Source organism: Heterodontus francisci, chromosome 1, assembly GCF_036365525.1.
Source record: "Heterodontus francisci isolate sHetFra1 chromosome 1, sHetFra1.hap1, whole genome shotgun sequence".
Lineage (NCBI taxonomy): Eukaryota > Metazoa > Chordata > Chondrichthyes > Heterodontiformes > Heterodontidae > Heterodontus > Heterodontus francisci.
Window position 1 is genome coordinate 37,659,155 of NC_090371.1, and position 15,990 is coordinate 37,675,144.

Here is a 15,990-nt window from a genome sequence, read left to right on the forward strand (position 1 = left end):
AAAAAAAAAAAAGTTCTTCCTCACATTTCCTCTGCATGTCTTGCCCAAAACCTTCAATCTGTGTCCTTTAATCCTTGTACCGTCAGTTAATGGGAACTCAGTCTTGATTAATGATGTGTTGGATAGTATTATGCGATAGACTAGGAATCTAAAGTTTTCTGCTGTGACTACGATTTTCTTGTCCAGCAATACGGGTACTGCCTGTGTGGAGTTTGCAAGTTCTCCCTGTGTCTGCGTGGGTTTTCTCCGGGTGCTCCGGTTTCCTCCCACAAGCCAAAAGACTTGCAGGTTGATAGGTAAATTGGCCATTATAAATTGTCACTAGTATAGGTAGGTGGTAGGAAAATATAGGGACAGGTGGGGATGTTTGGTAGGAATATGGGATTCGTGTAGGATTAGTATAAATGGGTGGTTGATGGTCGGCACAGACTCGGTGGGCCGAAGGGCCTGTTTCAGTGCTGTATCTCTAATCTAATCTAAAATGTATGAGAGCGTTTTTCAGCTGTTGAATGCACAAGTGGAAACCTTGTCAAAGTGTCTATGACAGGCATTTTTGCAAATATTGCAGCAATCCTTATTACAGATCATGTGTTCCTGGCATACTTGCTTGGAGATATTGACCACTGTATTGAACAATGGACTTGATTAAGAAGACCATTGGCAAAGGCTAATCTGCCCTCATCTGATCGTAATTATTCACTTTCAAGCAGGGATCAATTGATGGGGATCAGAATTAGGGACCCAGCTGATTTTTCTTCCCTTAGCCCAGAGGTGTTGAGGTTGATTACTGGAGTGCGAGTTGGGACCTTATTGTCTACATGGCTCAGCTAGAAGCAGTATTTAGCAATTAAGCTCACAGCTCTTTTTTCATTTCAATTGAAAATTATTCTGTGCATCCGTGTTTATTTGGAAATGGAGAAGAAATTTCAGCTGAAATCAAGCTTCACAGTGTCTGATGAAGGGTCACTGACCTGAAATGTTAACTCTGCTTCTCTCTCCACAGATGCTGCTAAGACCTGCTGAGTATTTCCAGAATTATTTTTAGTTCACTGTGTCACAGTGGGACTAACCTATGTGCCCGTTATGTTTACTGCTTTGCTTGATTTTTGATGAAATGCTGATGATTTTTTTTTTAAGCAATGAAAACCACAAGTTCCCACAAAATAAAATGTGAATGAGCCATAACATTATTTTGATTTTTTTTTCTTAACTAAAGTAACAATGAGGTGACTCTTCTGAAAAATGATTCTAGTTTCAGTAAACTCCAAGGGTGGCATTTTATGGGCCCTGCAAGAGCAGATTTGGTGGCATGCTGGTGATTTAATTCGGCGCAAGTTTTTTTTCAGATTTTCGACGGCAGCATTATTTACTGAAATTGGCGCTTGTCTGCATCGTTCCGGGGCCCCCTCGCATGGTGGCGGATTGCAGCTTTGCATTCATTTCCATGCCATAATTGCTGATGACCCTACACTTAGTTCGAGTTAAGTCCTACCTGCCAGATTAAATGAACGGTGAGCAGTAATGGTGTGCCATCCACTTCATGTTTGTTGGCCTGCATCAGCCAGCTTTGTTTTTTTATTACTCGTTCATGACTTGTGGGCGTCGCTGGCTAGGCCAGCATTTATTATTCATGTCTAATTGCCTTTGAGAAGCAGGTGGTGGGGTGTAGGGATACCAACAGTGCTGTTAGGAAGGGAGTTCCAGAATTTTGACTGGCAGTGAAGAAACACAATATAGTTCCAAGTCAGGATGGTGTGTGGCTTGGAGGGGAACTTGCAGGTAGTGCTGTTCCCATGCATCTGCTGCCTTTGTCCTGCTAGATGGTAGAAGTCACAGGTTTGAAAGGTGCTCTCAAAGAAGCCTTGGTGAGTTGTTGCAGTGCATCTTGTAGATGGTACGCACTGCTGCCACTGTGTATTGGTGATGAAGGGAGTGAATGTTGAAGATGGTGGATGGGGTGCCAATCAAGCAGGCTGCTTTTGTCCTGGATGCTGTAAAGCATCTTTAGTGTTGTCATCCAGGCAAGTGGAGAATATTCTATCACAATCCTGATTTGTGCCTTGCAAATGATGACCAGGCATTGGTGAGATGAGCGGTGAGTTACTTGCTGCAGAATTCCTAGCCTATGACCTGCTCTTGTAGCCACAGCATTTATATGGCTGGTCCGGTTCAGTTTCTGGTCAGTGGTAACTCCCAGGGTGTTAATGGTGGATTTAGTGATGGTAATGCCGTTGGATGTCAGGGGGAGGGATGGTTAGATTCTCTCGTTTGAGATGGTCATTGCTTGGCACTTGTGCGGCGCAAATGTGCAGTTGTCTGAGGTCAGTTTTTTTTTCTTAAACTCGTCGGCAAAAAGAAGACCCCCAACTTTGGAATGGTTGTTTGCCTCCAGGCTTGGCACCAGGAAGGGTGATCTTCTCGGGGTAGCGGTGAAGGCATGGGTGGATGATTAGATTAGATTAGAGATACAGCACTGAAACAGGCCCTTCGGCCCACCGAGTCTGTGCCGACCATCAACCACCCATTTATACTAATCCTACACTAATCCCATATTCCTACCAAACATCCCCACCTGTCCCTATATTTCCCTACCACCTACCTATACTAATGACAATTTATAATGGCCAATTTACCTACCAACCTGCAAGTCTTTGGCTTGTGGGAGGAAACCGGAGCACCCGGAGAAAACCCACGCAGACACAGGGAGAACTTGCAAACTCCACACAGGCAGTACCCAGAATCGAACCCGGGTCCCTGCAGCTGTGAGGCTGCAGTGCTAACCACTGCGCCACTGTGCCGCCCATCTACATGAAGGAGCAGCGGCGCATACTCTGAGAGGACAAAGGGTGGGGTGATGGCATTCATGGAGGAGTAAGGGAGTGAGGTGGGGTTACCATGTGCATGGAGGAGTAGGGGAGGGAAGAGGGAGCATCGCGAGTGCGTAGTGGTTGTTATTGCTGCTAAAGCTGTTAGTGGGCGGCTACGGGGTGTTCTAATTTCAGTATTAGTCAATAGATTGTCATGAAAGGCCTAAAGGGAGGAATGAGTGCTGTCAAGGTTGAGGGGCGAACTCCGGGTACTGGCTGGCAGAGAGAACCGTCAGTCATTGGGGGGAAAATGGATTCTGTAGGGCGGGGGAAATTGAGACTTGTCGGGTTGGTTAATCTACAGCATCATAGAGAGGGGAGCAGGACTCTACAATAATCAGTTGGATTTCAGGAAGATCAAGGGTCAGAGTGAGCATTTTGGTCGTAATAGGAGTAGGAATAGAGGGGAGGGATCGCATGAATAAATTGTGACACCAGTGTAATGGGGGGAGGTTCAATGGTAATGGAGAGAAGGGATAAGGTTACATTAGTTGGGTTAAGAGTAATGGTGGCAGGTTGGAAGGTGGGGAGAATTGCCTTAAATTGTACACTCATCATTTTCTCACTATAATGAAAACAACATGGCTAATAAAGGATTGCAAGGTAAGTGGGAGGCGACACATGATTGTGGATGGGTACTCAACCTGGCTGCATTTCTAAGGCACAGAAATGAAAACTGCACATGGCCTGGATGATTCAGCTGACTGGCAGCAGAAGGCTGAATTGGAACATTTTGCTCATTTCATTATTTGCAAAGCTACAGTGACATGGGTGTCATATCCCAATTTTTTGCAGACCATGGGAAGAGGAGCAATGGGAACCACCATGTTATGGACCTTTTACTTCAATACATGATTGAATGCCAAAAACAGGCAGGACAAGAGGCTGAGGATGCTGCGACTGACAGCATGAAGGAATGGCATTATCGAAGATAGGCCCTGGCATGTCATCGCATCCTCAGGACCAGGACAAATCACTGCCAAATGTCGGAGGTAATGTCAGAGATGTCTAAGGATGTCACATGAAATGGTCATAGGAATTTGTACAATCCTCATGAGTTCATCTACTTACCTGTCGACGATAACAGACATATAGTAAGGTCTGCGGCTTTTGTCGCCATCGGTGGGTTCCCTAGAGTGCAAGGGGTGATCGATTGCATTCGTGTGGCCTTTGGAGCTTACTGGGAGCAGCATTTGTGATTTGTAACAACTTCCAATCTTTGAACGTACAACTGGTTTGTGACCACAGGAGAAAAATAATGCAGGTTTGCAAATGTTTCCAAGGGAGCTGTCAGGATTCTCACATTTTGAGGAAATCACAGCTGCCAGGAGTTTTTGAAGAATAAGCGGAAGTGGATGGCTGGAATCCTGGGTTGCTTCCTTTGTACATGGTTGATGACACCAGTGCGTCGTCTCCAAAGTGCAGCTGAAGAGATGCAGTGCTACTCGCGCATCTACCAGAGGTATCATCAATAACCCGATTAGCATGCTGGAACTGCACTTACACTGCCTGGACCAGTCTGTTGGGGCTCTTTATGGCATGCCAGAGAGGGTTTGTGCATCATCTGCTGTGCATTACACAGTCTGGCACTTAGACCCAGGTATTTTCTGCAGGTGGAGGAATAGGACTGACACCAATCTTCAGATGAGAATGACTGTGAAGAGGGTGAGGAGGAGGACCACAATGCAAACAATGCTGTTGAAAGATATAAGGACCGTGGAGAGACATGCAAGGGACATCAGGGAACACCTCATTTTTGCACGCTTCAACCAACAATAAGTCAGTTTTAAAAAGCAATGTTGGGAGGAGAAAGCCTACATTCTCCCAATATGATCACATATGCATGAGGTCTTAATCACTGCTACAGTCAAAAAGAAGGACTCTTCTGACAACAGCACATGATCCTGCAGTGATGTGGCAAATGGCCTGTATGCTATCCACTTCATTAAAAAAACATGCGTCTACATTGAAAATATTGTACTGCATCAAGACATTAACTTACACATATGGGAAGCTACAACGTTGCAACATTTTGACCTGACCAGCAGATGCAATGTTCTCTAGGCTATGATACAATGGGGAACACAACAGTGCTAGGGAAGTAAGGATTTGACCACAGATCCAAAGATGGAAGGCACATTTGTAATTTGAACATTTGAAAAGTATGCAGACGTGATACAGCCATCATTGAGGACTGAAGGCTAACATCAAACTGAAAAATAGACCCCAGACACTTGCTGAAAGACATTGCAGGCACATGACATACCAACATACGTGCATGCAAACATAAAATATATGAACTCTGAGCAGGCGTAGGCCATTTGGCCCCTCGAGCTTGCTCTGCCATTTTAGAAGATCGTACCTGATTTGTTTGTGGACTCAACTCCACTTTTCCTGCCTATCCCCAATGCCCTTTGACGACCTTGTTTGTCAAAAATCTGTTTAGCTCTGCCTTAAAAACATTCACTATCCCTGCCTCCGCTGCTCTCCGGGCAAGAGAATTCCACAGATTCACGACCCTCAGAGAAAAAATGTCTCCATCTCTGTCTTAAATTGGAGACCCCTTATTTTTTAAACTGTGCCCCCTAATTTTAGTATCTCCCACAAGGGTAAACATCCTTTCAACATCCACCCTGTCAAATCCCCTCAGGATCTTTATATGCTTCAATAAGATCACCTCTCATCTTTCTAAACTCCAATGAATACAGACACAACCTGTCCAACCTTTCCTCATAAGATAACCTCCTCATCCCAGGAATCAGCTGAGTGAACCTTCTGTTCTAATGCAGTTATATCTTTATAAGTAAAGAGACCAAAACTATACATAATACTCTAGATGTGGTCCCACTATGCCCTGCACAGCTGCAGTAAAACATCTCTACTTTTATATTCCATTCCCCTCACCTGTCTATACCACACTAATTTGATTGTCTCACTAATTTGATTGAGTTTTTTGAGGAAGTGACTTAAAGATGATTGATGAAGGAAGGGCAGTGGATGTTATCTATATGGACTTCAGTAAAGCCTTTGACAAGGTTCCTCATGGCAGACTGGTGCAAAAGGTGAAGTCACACGGGATCAGAGGTGAGCTGGCAAGATGGATACAGAACTGGCTCGGTCATAGAAGACAGAGAATAGCAGTGGAAGGGTGCTTTTCTGAATGGAGGGTTGTGACTAGTTGTGAACCGCAGCGATCAATGCTGGGACCTTTGCTCTTTGTAGTATATATAAATGATTTGGAGGAAAATGTAGCTGGTCTGTTTAGTAAGTTTGCGGACGACACAAAGGTTGGAGGAGTTGCGGATAGTGATGAGGATTGTCAGAGGATACAGCAGGATATAGATCGGTTGGAGGCTTGGGCGGAGAAATGGAGAAAAGTTTAATCCGGACAAATGTGAGATAATGCATTTTGGAAGGTCTAATGCAGGTGGGAAGTATACAGTAAATGGCAGAAACCTTAGGAGTATTGACAGGCAGAGAGATCTGGGCGTACAGGTCCACAGGTCACAAAGTGGCAACGCAGGTGGATAAGGTAGTCAAGAAGGCATGCGGCATGCTTGCCTTCATCGGTCGGGTCATAGTGTATAAAAATTGGCAAGTCATGCTGCAGCTGTACAGAACTTTAGTTAGGCCACACTTGGAATATTGTGTGCAATTCTGGTCGCCACACTACCAGAAGGACGTGGAGGCTTTGGAGAGGGTACAGAGGAGGTTTACCAGGATGTTGCCTGGTCTGGAGGGCATTAGCTATGAGAAGTTGGATAAACTCGGATTGTTTTCACTGGAGCGACGGAGGTGGAGGGGTGACATGATAGAGGTTTACAAACTTATGAGCAGCATGGACAGAGTGGATAGTCAGAAGCTTTTTCCCAGGGTGGAAGAGTCAGTTACTAGGGGACATAGGTTTAAGGTGAGAGGGGCAAAGTTTAGAGGGGATGTGCGAGGCAAGTTCTTTACACAGGGAGTGGTGAGTGCCTGGAACTTGCTGACGGAGGAGGTGGTGGAAGCAGGTACGATAGCGACGTTTAAGAGGCATCTTGACAAATACATGAATAGAATGGGAATAGAGGGATACAGTCCACGGAAGTGCAGAAGGTTTTAGTTTAGGCAGGCATCAAGATCGATGCAGGCTTGGAGGGCCGAATGGCCAGTTCCTGTGCTGGACTGTTCTTTGTTCACACATTTTTTAAAGGAGCAAGAACTTGGAATAATGTAGCACCGTTCACATCCTCCAGATGAACCAACGCACTTTACAGCCAATGAAATACTCTTGAAGTGTTATTACTATTGTAATGTACAAAAATCCATTAGTAGACAGCAATGTCGCACAAATGACGATGAAATAAATGACGAGATAATCTATTTTAATTATGTTGATTTGAGGAATAAATGCTGGTCAAGATAGTGGAAAAGTTCACAGCTCTTTAATGTGATGGGACTTTTGTACCTACTTAAAAGGGCAGGCAAGATTTCAGTTTAATGTCTCACTTGAAAGACAGACAATACATTGCAGTACTCCCTTGGAGCTGCAGATGTGTAATCCCAGATTATATACTCAAACCTCAGGTTTACCATTCGACCATACGAATTAGGAGCAGAAATAGGCCATTCAGCCCATCGAGCCTGCTCCGCCATTTAATAAGATCATGACTGATCTGTTCCTGTTTCGAATTCCACACCCCCATCTACCCCTGAAGAATTTCTGATTCCAAAGCTACCATTGAGCCAAGGTTTGCACTTTCCTTTTGACACAGCAAATTTGTTTGAGGAAGAATGTTTGCATTTGTTAGCTTTGTTTATTAAAGGAAGGGATCAGTGCAGTTGACAGTAATGATATAGGTGTAATCAATCGGGATGTAGAGTCAGTTTGGGTGGAAATAAGGAATAGCAAGGGAAAGAAATCACAGGTGGGAGTGGTCTACAGGTTCCCGAGGAGTTGCCACACTAGGACAAAATATTAATCGGGTAATAATGGAGGTGTGTAAGAAGGGCACTGCAATTATTCTGGGTGATTTTAATCTGCATATAGATTGGACAAATCAAATTGGCAAGGGTAACATGGAAGACTAATTTGTCGAGTGCATCAGGGATTGTTTCTTAGAACAATACATTGCAGAACCTACCCAGGAACAGGCTATTTTAGATTTCGTAATGTGTAATGAGGTAGGATTAATAAAAGATATTGTAGTTAAGGATCCTCTGGGGGGAAGCGATTATAACATGGTCGCGTTTCAAATTCAGTTTGAGGGTTAGCAACTCTGGTCTCAAACCAGTATTTTCAACTTAAACAAGGGCGATTACAGAAGTATGAAGAAAGAGTTGGCTAAAGCGGGTTGGGAAAATAGACTGCAGGGAAAGTCCGTAGAGGAGCAGTGGCAGACTTTTAAGCAGATATTTCATAACACTCAGCAAACATTTATTCCGGTCAGAAGGAAGGACTCTGAGAATGATGAACCAACTGTGGATAACAAGGTTAAGGTGAGTATCAAATCAAAAACAAAGGTGTACAAAGCAGCGAAAGCTAGTGGTAGGCCAGAGGATTGGGAATTTTTTTAGAAACCAGCAGCAGATGATTTAAAAAAACTAACGAAGAGGGAGAAAATTGAGAGTAAATTGGCAAGAAATATAAAAATATACGGTAAGAGCGTCTACAGGTATATAAAAAGGAGAGTAGCTAAAGTATGTGTGGTACCCTTGGAAGATGAAACTGGGGTATTAATAACTGGGAACATTGAAATGGCAGATAATTTAAACCAATATTTTGCATCGGTCTTCATGGTGGAGCACACTATAAACATCCCAACAATAATAGATGAGCAAGGTGTAAATGGGAGGGAGGAACTTGTAACAATCACTTATCATGAGGGAAAAGGTGCTGGACAAACTGATGGGACTAAAGGCAGACAAGTCGCCAGGACCTGATGGCCTGCAACCAAGGATTTTAAAAGAAGTGACTGCAGAGATACTGGAGGCATTGGTCATAATATACCAAAACTCACTGGATTCTGGTAGGGTACCAGCAGATTGGAAAACTGCTAATGTGACGCTCCTACTCAAGAAAGGAGGGCGACAGAAAGCAGGAAACTATAGACCAGTTAGCTTAACATCGGTCATTGGGAAAATGCTAGACTCCATTATTAAGGAAGAAATAGGACATTTAAAAAAACATAATGCAATCAAACAGAGCCGACATGGTTTTATGAAAGGGAAATCACGTCTGACAAATTTGTTAGAGTTCTTTGAGGATATAACAAGCAGACTGGATAAAGAGGAACCGGTAGATGTAGTGTATTTGGATTTTCAGAAGGTGTTCAATAAGGTTATTGCACAAAATAAGAGCTCAGGGTATTGAGGGTAATGTGTTGGCATGGATTGAAGATTGGCTAACACACAGAAGGCAGAGAGTCGGGATCAATGGGTCTTTTTCAGGTTGGAAAGCCGTAACTAATGGGGTGCCACAAGGATTGGTCCTGGGGCCTCAACTATTTACTAATATCAATGATTTGGAGGAAGGGATAGAGTATAGTGTATCCAGATTTGCTGCTGATACAAAAATAGGTGGGAAGGCATGTTGTGATGAGGACACAGAATCTGCAAAGGGATATAGATAGGTTAAGTGAGTGGGCAAAAACTTGGCAGATGGAGTTCAATGTGGGAAAATGTGAGGTCATCCACTTTGGTAGGAAGAATAAAAAGGCAGATTATTATTTAGATGGAGAAAGACTACAAAATACTGCAGTACAGAGGGATCTGGCTGTTCTTGTAGATGAAACACAAAAAGTTAGCATGCAGGTGCAGCAAGTAATTAGGAAGGCAAATGGAATTTTGGCCTTTATTGCTCGGGGATTGGAGTTTAAAAATAGGGAAGTCTTGTTACAACTGTACAGGATGTTGGTGAGGCCACACCTGGAGTACTGCATACAATGTTGGTCCCCGTATTTAAGGAAGGATATACTAGCATTGGAAGCAGTTCAGAAAAGGCTCACTAGGCTGATTCCTGGGATGAAGGGGTTGTCTTATCCAGAACGACTAAACAGGTTAGGCCTTTACTCATTGGAATTCAGAAGAATGAGGTGTGATCTGATTGAAACATATAAAATTTATGGGGGCTTGACAGGGTAGATGTTGAGAATATGTTTCCACTGGTGGGGGAATCTCGAACTAGGGGACGTAGTTACAGAATAAGGGGGCACACATTTAAAACTGAGATGCAAAGGAATTTCTTCTCTGAGGGTGGTGAGTCTCTGGAATTCTCTACCTCAAAGTTGCGGAGGCTAGGTCACTAAATTTTCGGAGGAGGTAGATGGATTTTTGAAATCACGGGGAGTCAAGGGGTATGCGGAGCAGGCCTGAAAGAGGACAGATCAGCCATAATCTTATTGACTGGCAGGGCAGGCTTGAGGGGCTGAATGGCCTACTCGTGCTCCTTTTTTCTTATGTTCTGATTTCCCAACAAAATAAGATCTTGGTGACTCCCATATTAATTTGGCTGTAAAAACCATTCCATTTCATGATACTTGAAGTATGACTTTATCTTGAATATTTAAAATTCTTAGTGAATTAGATAAAATGATATATTTACTATTAGCACATTGAAAATGTTTATACAGCCTTTATTGATGCAGATATGTATTTAATTTGTTGTGGTTTATCTTTGTAGGTTCACTACCTTGATTGTGTTGTGTTTGTTCGTCCTTGGAACATTTCTGCACCAAGATTCTCTGAAAGATGATATATGGAGCTTGTACATGGTGAATCCTGAAAAAATAGAGGTGTGAGCTTGTCTTCACTTTTAGGAATGTATCTGCTATGTTTAAAACTTCTATCGTAATTTGTGTGGACTTTTGAGAATATTATATTACAGAATTATCTGGAAAAAATTCTACAGTACATTTATATCAACATTTTGTCGAGTGATTATAATGTTAAAACATTTTGTTGAGATGGGGATCAAGATAGCAAGGCTATAATTTGAGATTATTCTAACTTGCAGAAGCTTGTTTAAAATCATGATAACCATTAGTTCTACCACAACTGCTATCTTATTTTTGCAGACTGCTTACTTGTAAGGTACGCCAGTATCGATAAGAATATATTCCTCCACGATTCTAGCTTGGTATCTGGAAATTTGACTAATTTTCACCGAGTCTCTGAATCCAAATCATTGACAATTAGAAACAGTAGTGGCCCTAGCACTGAGCTCTGAGCATGCCACATGGTGTGTTCTCCTGTCCCAATGCATCTCCTCCAATAAGTGTCTGTTCGCTACCTTTCAGTCATTGGTATGTTCATTCCCAATATTTTACCTGAATCGCCGTAGTTTTGAGCTTAACTACTAGACTTTTGTGTAGAATTTTTGAGACGGCTGGATTTCAAAAGTCAAGGAAGTTAGACCGGCAGGATCTGCCCCTTCTGAAGATATGATGAATTCTGTTTTGTAGACTATGCAATGACACCCAGTTGACTTCAATCATAAATTCAAACATTACTCTAAGTCATTTATAAAAACTGTAAACTAGAGTGGCTTGAACACTGATCCCTGTGGGAAACTGCTGGTAACTGGTTTCTATTCTGACACTTTACTGCACACCACCACCATTTGATGTCTTCCTTTCAGTCATGAATTAATCCAACCTACTACTTTGACAAGGTGGATGCCCATGGAATAGATGGCAATCATCCTGCTGTGTGAAATAGGGTCAGCTGCATTTTTGAAATCCAGATAGATAATGTTCAATGACTCAAAGAAATCCACTAAATTGGTCAGAGGGAGATATAGCACTAAAACAGGCCCTTTGGCCCACTATGTCTGTGCCAACCATCAACCACCCATTTATACTAATCCTACGTTAATCCCATTCTCCCTATCACATCCCCTCAATTCTCCTACCATCTACCTACACTAGGGGCAATTTACAATGGCCAATTTTACCTATCAACCTGCAAGTCTTTGGCTGTGGGAGGAAACCGGAGCACCCAGCGGAAACCCACGTGGTCACAGGGAGAACTTGCAAACTCCACACGGAGTACCCAGAACCGAACCCGGGTAGCTGGAGCTGTGAGGCTGCGGTGCAGACATGACCGGTTCCTTTTGGAACTTATCTGGCTCTTTCTAATTAGACCCTGTGCTTGCAGATTACATTAGAACATTACAGCGCAGTACAGGCCCTTCGGCCCTCGATGTTGCGCCGACCTGTGAAACCATCTGACCTACACTATTCCATTTTCATCCATATGTCTATCCAATGACCACTTGAATGCCCTTAAAGTTGGCGAGTCTACTACTGTTGCAGGCAGTGTGTTCCACGCCCCTACTACTCTCTGAGTAAAGAAACTACCTCTGACATCTGTCCTATATCTATCACCCCTCAACTTAAAGCTATGTCCCCTCGTGTTTGCCATCACCATCCGAGGAAAAAGACTCTCACTATCCACCCTGTCTAACCCTCTGATTACCTTATATGTCTCTATTAAGTCACCTCTCCTCCTCCTCCTCTCTAACGAAAACAACCTCAAGTCCCTCAGCCTTTCCTCATAAGACCTTCCCTCCATACCAGGCAACATCCTAGTAAATCTTCTCTGCACCCTTTCCATAGCTTCCACATCCTTCCTATAATGCGGTGACCAGAACTGCACGCAATACTCCAGGTGCGGTCTCACCAGAGTTTTGTACAGCTGCAGCATGACATCGTGGCTCCGAAACTCGATTCCCCTACTAATAAAAGCTAACACACCATATGCCTTTTTAACAGCCCTATTAACCTGTGTAGCAACCTTCAGGGATTTATGTACCTGGACACCAAGATCTGTCTGTTCATCTACACTACCAAGAATCTTCCCATTAGCCCAGTACTCTGCATTCCTGTTACTCCTTCCAAAGTGAATCACCTCGCACTTTTCCGCATTAAACGCCATTTGCCATCTCTCAGCCCAGCTCTGCAGCCTATCTATGTCCCTCTGTACCCTACAACATCCTTCGGCACTATCCACAACTCCACCGACCTTAGTGTCATCCGCAAATTTACTAACCCACCCTTCTACACCCTCTTCCAGGTCATTTATAAAAATGACAAACAGCAGTGGCCCCAAAACAGATCCTTGCGGTACACCACTAGTAACTAAACTCCAGGATGAACATTGGCCATCAACCACCACCCTCTGTCTTCTTTCAGCTAGCCAATTTCTGATCCAAAGCTCGAAATCACCTTCAACCCATACTTCCGTATTTTCTGCAATAGCCTACCATGGGGAACCTTATCAAACGCCTTACTGAAATCCATATACACCACATCCACTGCTTTACCCTCATCCACCTGTTTGGTCACCTTCTCGAAAAACTCAATAAGGTTTGTGAGGCACGACCTACCCGTCACAAAACCGTGCTGACTATCGCTAATGAACTTATTCTTTTCAAGATGATTATAAATCCTATCTCTTATAACCTTTTCCAACATTTTACCCACAACCGAAGTAAGGCTCACAGGTCTATAATTACCAAGGCTGTCTCTACTCCCCTTCTTGAACAAGGGGACAACATTTGCTATCCTCCAGTCTTCCGGCACTATTCCTGCCGACATTGACGACATAAAGATCAAGGACAAAGGCTCTGCAATCTCCTCCCTAGCTTCCCAGAGAATCCTAGGATAAATCCCATCTGGCCCAGGGGACTTATCTATTTTCACACTTTCCAAAATTGATAACACCTCCTCCTTGTGAACCTCAATCCCATCTAGCCTAGTAGCCTGAATCTCAGTATTCTCCTCGACAACATTTTCTTTCTCTACTGTAAATACTGACGCAAAATATTCATTTAACACTTCCCCTACCTCCTCTGATTCCACACACAACTTCCAACTACTATCCTTGATTGGCCCTAATCTAACTCTAGTCATTCTTTTATTCCTGATATACCTATAGAAAGCCTTAGGGTTTTCCCTGATCCTATCCGCCAATGACTTCTCGTGTCCTCTCCTTGCTCTTCTTAGCTTTCCCTTTAGATCCTTCCTGGCTAGCTTGTAACTCTCAAGCGCCCTAACTGAGCCTTCACGTCTCATCCTAACATAAGCCGCCTTCTTCCTCTTGACAAGCGCTTCAACTTCTTTAGTAAACCACGGCTCCCTCGCTCGACAACTTCCTCCCTGCCTCACAGGTACATACTTATCAAGGACACGCAGTAGCTGCTCTTTGAATAAGCTCCACATTTCGATTGTTCCCATCCCCTGCAGTTTCCTTCCCCATCCTACGCATCCTAAATCTTGCCTAATTGCATCATAATTTCCTTTCCCCCAGCTATAATTCTTGCCCTGCAGTATATACCTGTCCCTGCCCATCGCTAAGGTAAACCTAACCGAATTGTGATCACTATCACCAAAGTGCTCACCTACATCTAAATCTAACACCTGGCCGGGTTCATTACCCAGTACCAAATCCAATGTGGCATCGCCCCTGTTTGGCCTGTCTACATACTGTGTCAGAAAACCCTCCTGCACACACTGGACAAAAACTGACCCATCTAAAGTACTCGAACTATAGTATTTCCAGTCGATATTTGGAAAGTTAAAGTCCCCCATAACAACTACCCTGTTACTCTCGCCCCTGTCGAGAATCATCTTTGCTATCCTTTCCTCTACATCTCTGGAACTATTTGGAGGTCTATAAAAGACTCCCAACAGGGTGACCTCACCTCTCCTGTTTCTAACCTCGGCCCATACTACCTCAGTAGACGAGTAGATGATCTGTTCTGCTGTCCTTCATCAAATTCTCAAATACTTTAAATTTGAAATAAGATTCACATTTCTGTAACTCAGTTTTAAAGGTTGTAGTCTTACTGTTACCTCAAATCCCTTGGAATGCTTTCTGATACAAATGATCTTTTAAAAGCTATTTGTGTGGGGGTTTACAGTGACTTCAGCTAAATTCACTCTTGGATGGAAATTGTCAGAGCTAGGAGCCTTGTTTATCTCCGCTTCCTGAACCTTTCTAAGATAGTGTTCTTGTGTTACTAGGGTTTTTCCAATCTCTCTCTCTCCCTCCCACTTTCAGTGTTTTTGAAAAATAAAATCCACCAAATAATTTAGTAATTCTGTAACCTCCATGTCCTCAGACAAATATCTCTGTCAAGTATCTCTTTGAATCTCTCTTGCTCCGATAATTAAACCCACAATACTTGGCTGTCGAAACGACAAATAAATTGCTCGTTGCATGAGCAGAGATAAATGTATTGTTGGCGTGCAAGATATTCAAAATCCATTTTGCTTGCCAAATCATAGTAATTATTGTCCATGATTTAGTTTGGAGGCAAGGAAACAACATCATTCTAGTTAATTTTGTGGAAAATATGGAATTTGGGTTTTCTTTTGGGAAAAGATTTTAAGGTTCCAAATGTTCAGATTGAAGAATTAATGAAAAATCAGTGGAAACAAATTTGTTTGAATCCAGTTTGAATTATAGCATCGGGCACTGCAAGTTAAAGATTAGAAGGGAGTTTTGTAATTTTTTTCATCCAGAAAAATAGATTTGTACATTCAGATAGAAGGAAAAGTTAGAGGTAAATAAAATAAATTAGACTCATTTGTAGAGCAAGGTTTGAGGGCATGTTGAAAAGCCGCATTTTTCAGTTTAGTAGCTGGTTCTGTTGCTGTTAAATTTCTGATATTTTGATTAGTTAGGCATGTATCCAGTTCAGGGAAATGTGTTTTCTGTGTTGACCTGCCATTAAGGTTTCAAGGTGATAGCACAGAGATCACAGGTTATGGATATATTTTTAAGCCACCCAGTTTGGAGCTCACAAATTTAGCCCGTGGTATGATCAATTAAGCCATTGCAAATTGTCTGGCCTTTATAATAGGAAGTGTCACTGATCTTGGAAGAGATTTTAGCAGTCTTAAATATTAGAAACAGGAGCTACTTGCGTTACTCAGTTAAGAGTCAACTAAACTGAGTTGGTAGTATTCCTACCTTTTGAGCAGAAGATCAAGTTTAAGTCCAGTACAGACTTGAGCACTTGATCTAGGCTGACACCAGTGCAGTACTCAGTGTGTGCATTATTGGGGTGGTGTATTTTTGAATGAAACATTAGATCAGTGGAAGCTCTATAAGTGCTACCACATCTGGTCAAGAATGT

General features: G+C 42.9%; 1 protein-coding gene across 2 annotated transcripts in view; it reads left to right on the plus strand.

Moving 5' to 3' along the window:
- Nucleotides 1–15,990, plus strand: part of LOC137368956 (lactosylceramide alpha-2,3-sialyltransferase-like) — a 138,140-nt gene that overhangs the window by 71,823 nt on the left and 50,327 nt on the right. The window contains exons 3-4 of one of the 2 annotated variants that reach the window (XM_068029340.1): nt 1,347–1,511; nt 10,528–10,639. In XM_068029340.1, the coding sequence (XP_067885441.1) occupies nt 10,616–10,639 (24 nt within the window). In that variant the 5' untranslated portion in view covers nt 1,347–1,511; nt 10,528–10,615. The remainder of the gene's footprint in view (nt 1–1,346; nt 1,512–10,527; nt 10,640–15,990) is intronic. The other variant, XM_068029330.1, reaches the window with a different exon arrangement.